This window comes from Nannospalax galili, unplaced genomic scaffold (assembly GCF_000622305.1).
Source record: "Nannospalax galili isolate Female #2095 unplaced genomic scaffold, S.galili_v1.0 scaffold447, whole genome shotgun sequence".
NCBI classification, from domain to species: Eukaryota; Metazoa; Chordata; class Mammalia; order Rodentia; family Spalacidae; genus Nannospalax; species Nannospalax galili.
This window is the reverse complement of record NW_008355650.1, coordinates 331424-336368: the sequence shown is the minus strand read 5'-3', so window position 1 is coordinate 336368 and position 4945 is coordinate 331424. Positions and strand designations below refer to the sequence as shown.

Genomic DNA, 4945 nt, shown 5'->3' with positions numbered 1-4945 from the left:
CCCGCACCCCCGCAGCCCCGCGCGCTTGAGCCCGGGAAGCCAGCCTGGCTCCGCTGCCAGCAGCTCGGCCGCTCGCCCGGGGTCGGCTGCATCTTTAGCAGCGAGGACACCCCGCTTGGCATCTCCAGCGTTGCCTTGGGCAGTGGGATGTGTAAGGTGCCCCCCCCAGCCCCCCCAGCTGGGCAGGGGAGCAGTGTTTCCGGAGCGGTCTTCACCGGGCAGATGTTCTTGGACATTGTAGTGTTTTCCTGGCCCTTTCCACTATCCTTCTGGGAAGTTGGCTCACTTGGAGCGGGAAAATGAGACTTTGCCTAGATGTCATACCGTGGCACCTATGTAGGAATCAGACTCTCACTTCAGGTTGAACATTTTTGTTGAGGTTCTCTGTAGGGTTGGGATGAAATTGTGCCAACAGCGAACAACAACAAAGCCCAAAGCACCCCCAAGTCAAAAATACAATGAATTTTCTCAGTTCTCCCAAGTATATTGTTCTATCACCTAGACATAACTAGTACTACTTAGACATAACTAGTGCCACCTAGACATAACTAGTACTACTTAGACATAACTACTGTCATCTAGACATAGCTAGTACCACCTAGTCCCAAGGGGCAGTTCATTCATTACATGCAATGGAGACTTTTAACATCTGGGCTTAATTCTCTTAACCTGCTTAAGAAAGATCACAGAAATAAGTACTGGTAGTGGTTTCCAAGCTGATGAATTCATTTCAATCTTTAGGATTTAGACCAGAGTAGAAATGTTAAGAGGTTTTTGTGGGCAGTGTTACTTTTGGACGTTTTCATGACTTCATTGGCCTGTTAGCTGTGATAGTCTGATTGCTTGGCCGATACCTGCCTCAGAGCCCAGAGTAGGGGCAGCTTGCTGATACCTTGCTGTTGCTCCCCACTCTGCTCAGCCTCTGCCAACCCTGAGCTTTGCTTACACACGTCTACTGTCTACTTCTGGAATGGGAGCTTTGAAGTTGTAAGGCTTCTCCTTGCAGCGTTAGATTTCAGCGTTTTCTGCTCTGGGTGTCCCTTAATTTCAGCAATTTTGGTAGGCCTTTTAAAATCATGATACAGCTCTCCTTCCAGAAATCTTTCTAAAAAGAAAGGAAATGGGTTTTTAAAGGTTCAAGGCTCACAAAGAACAAGATACCCAAATCCAAGGGTGGTCCAAGCCTTTGTGTAAAGCAACATAGTATTTGCACACTATGCAAGACTCATCTCTGTGTCGCTTCCAATACCTAATACAGACCAAACCCTGTGGGAATAAAGTTATACTGTGACGGGTCAAGAACAAAAGTGTACTTGTTTTTACAGATGTAATTATATTTTGTTTGAACCCAGGGATGTAGGATGACATGTAAGGAGGGCTAATGATATCTGATCTACTACCTAGTCACTAATGGTGCTTAAGAAAAAAAACACCAAAACCTAAAATCTTGATGCTGAAACATGTCTGATCTGTCTGTGTAAGGGCCAAGGCCTTGTCCTGAAGTAGTCTAGTTTGTCTCTGGGTTTGACTCTTGGTAAATTTCAGGAAGATTATTCACTCGAAAGACCCCAAGGAGAGGTCAGTGTTTACTTCCCTAGGGATAGGATTCCTAAAGGAAACAGTCTGTGCTGTGATGTATGAAGGGACAGGTCCGAGAGCTTGTACAGCCAGGCATGAGCTTTCAGGCCTCGCCCTTAAACATGCTTCCCAGTGTGATTTGGAAAACTCCGGCAAGCTAGGCGGAAAGGAAGGATGGGCAGAAGTACCTGCACAGAGACAAATATCCAGAAAAGTTAAAGCTATTGTGAGCCGTGGAGGGGTTTAAACCTGCTGTTTAAAAGCAGGTTTACTTATTTGTTCCTTTATATTTTATGTGTATGAATATTTTACCTGCATGCATGTAAGTGCACCTGTGCTTGCAATGCCCGTGGAGGCCAGAAGAGGGCGTTGGAACTGTCCCCTGGAACTGGAGTTACTGGTAGTTAGCCACCATGTGGGTGCTGGGAACTGAACTCAGATCTTCTCCAAGAGCTGCCGGTGCTGTTAACCACAGAGCCATCTCTCCAGCCCTCACAGAATTGTTTAAATAGTCACAGTTAAACAAGAAGTATGGAGTTAATGTGGTCTGCAGAAGAGTGTCAGATAACTTGTGTAGATGTACCTGGAGAGGGAGGCGAGGGCCTGCCAGGCATGCTGAGGTACGTGGCGATTGTGGTCTGAGGTGACTTTGAATCCTCTTTATTTTTCCTTCTTCAAAGTCCATTGATGACTTGAACAAATGGGCCTTGTTTCTCGTCTCTCCCTTCATACTTGAGGCAGAACACATAGCGTTTGTGACGGAGAGCATTTGGATACAAGGCAACAGTTTACAGAAGCGGTCATCTTCGGAAACAGTGAGTACCATGTTTTTACTTGTGTGCCCTAGAGGAACTTGCATCTTAGTCCAACCACATTTTTATGTAAAATATATTAGTAAAATTACTCTCATCTCTTTCTTTTTACTTTGTGTGTGGGCGGGGGGAGGGGTATCTGGGTTCATGTGTGTGGGTACACACATGTATATGTGCAGGTGTGTGCAGAGGTCAAGGACAACCTCAAGTAGTCTTCTTCAGTCGCTGTCACACATTTTTGCGTATAGGGATTCTTAGTGGACCTAGCGCTCCCTGATCTGCCTCTCTACTTTCCTAGACTGAGATTACATGCATCACCATGCCTGACATTTTTTTTTATGTGGGTGCTAGGGATTGATTGTATACAGGTTTTCATACCTGCGCAGTAAGCACCTTACCAACTTAGCTGTCTCCTCAGCCCGTTTTTATTTTTAAAAAATTTCCCCTTTGATATTAATTGTGTATATGTCAGTAGGTATATATACCATAGTGCACATGCGGAGGTCAGAGGACATCTTGCCAGGTGTCGGTTCTCTCCTTCCACCCTGTTGGTCCTGGGGATCAAACACAGGTTGTCAGGCTTGGTGACAAGTACCTTAACCAACTGAGCCATCTTGCTGGCCTACTTTTTACTTTTTTAATGACTGCTAGAAAATTCACATACACACATGGCTTGTTTGTGACTCACTTACCAACGTAGTTGGGCAGCTTGGGACACCGTGTTCACTTCAGGTTGTCTGGTCCATCCCTATAACCCCTTCCTTCCTCCATCAGCCTGGATGGCTTGTTTACATCACCATCTGCTTCTTGGACATCTTGTCCTGAGTATGCTGAATAAAACTTCAAACTCAGTCACATGTCTAAAACTTGCTTATATAGTGCTAAAAAAAAAAAAAAAAAGAAGGGGCCAGAGAGATGGCTCAGCAGCTAAGAGCACTGGCTGCTCTTGGAGAGTACCCAGGTTTGATTCCCAGCACCCACATGGTGGCTAACTGTAACTCCAGTTCCAGGGGATCTGATGCCCTCTTCTGACCTCTGTGAGCATTGTACTTATACACATGCAGGGAATACACTCATACACATAAAATAAAAATAGTAAATAAAATATTAAAAAAAGGAAAATTCCACATTAACGCCCCCTCCCAGCCTTTTGACCTCACTTCTAGTACAAGTTTGATGGATGGACCCCCCCCGCCCCGTGTTTCTGCTTTACACCTTCATTTCTATGGCTACTCATTTCCTTCCCTTCTTCAGTATCTTCTGCCTTAACCAGGGAGGCATCTTCCTGTCTTGTCCTTGGGTTTTTCCCTGGACAGACAGCCAGAGTTCTGGCCCTGGATCACATCCAGCCAGGACACTCTTGCTCCTTGTCCTTAGGGCATGGAAGTCTGCCTCACCTCCAGCCTGGGAACTCTGCACTGCTCTCTGTGTCAAGCCCTGTTGTCTGCGTGCTTTCACCTGCCTGCTGCGTGCCCTTTGCCTGCTGTGCAGGTGCAGGTACCACATGGACTTAGTGTCTAATCACTGCATGTATGGAGCCCCTACTACATAAGAATCATCCTGAAGACGTTGTCAGGGGGATACAAAAGGGAAGGGAGACAGGGAGATATGTGAGCAGAGTACAAGCCAGATTGAAACAGGAAATGAGATGGGGGAGATGGGGAAGGAGGCAGAGAGCCTGGCTGGGGTGTGGTGAAGAGTTTGTCAAGCAGATCTGAGAGCAGACCTGTGTGCTGAGACCCTGTGTTTGCCCCACAAGGCTCATGTGACTTTGTTTAGCCTTTTATACATGTATGACAATAATAATGCCATTTATCAGGCCCCAGTAGGTATTTTGCGTATGTTGCTCCTGATGCTCAGAACCCTCTGTAGAATCATTCTTGCCATTTTTAAGATGTGAAAGAAAGCCAAGATTGTAAGATTAAATGGCCTGTCTAAAGCTGATAACTGCAAGGTGGCAAAGTTTTTTTTTTAATTTTTAATAACTACATGATTAGAAGAAGTGTTTCATTACAGCTTTAACATATTCAGTAACACACTCCAGAGCAAGAGTACATCTCTTTCACAAGTGGCTGTAAGTTTCTAGGTTCATAGTTGAATTAATACAGTTATAAAATATTGAACTCAGTATAAACCCTTTAAGACATAAAATTGAATGAGTTTTTAACCTTTGAAAAAGATCTCCATTTCATTTTAGAATACATTGTTCTTGAAGAAAGACTCATTGTTTTTGCTACTAACACTGAGATGTTGGCGCATGCATCTCTAATCTGTAGGTATCTGATTATTACTAGTCATAATTGGTTGCACTTGGATCCTTGGCACCTGGGTATGTCTATAAAGTCATCGGGTAGATTTCAATGGTAATGTTTATCACTCTACTAATTAACATGATGTAAATTTCCATGGTTCCTTCTCAAATATAATACATTTTTAAAAATTTATTGATTTTTTTTGTGTGTGTGTATGCGTATATCACACAGAACATCCCAAACCATCTTATTCAACTATACACCCACTTCCCAGATGGCACCCTCCCATAGCCTCCCTCCCCC

The 4945-nt window shown here is 44.4% G+C and overlaps 1 protein-coding gene across 1 annotated transcript in view; it reads left to right on the top strand.

The window, feature by feature from the left end:
• Positions 1–4945, top strand: part of Hlcs (holocarboxylase synthetase) — a 213156-nt gene that overhangs the window by 593 nt on the left and 207618 nt on the right. Inside the window, exon 2 of the mRNA XM_008853031.3 lies at positions 2259–2393. Within this exon, the coding sequence (XP_008851253.2) occupies positions 2259–2393 (135 nt within the window). The remainder of the gene's footprint in view (positions 1–2258; positions 2394–4945) is intronic.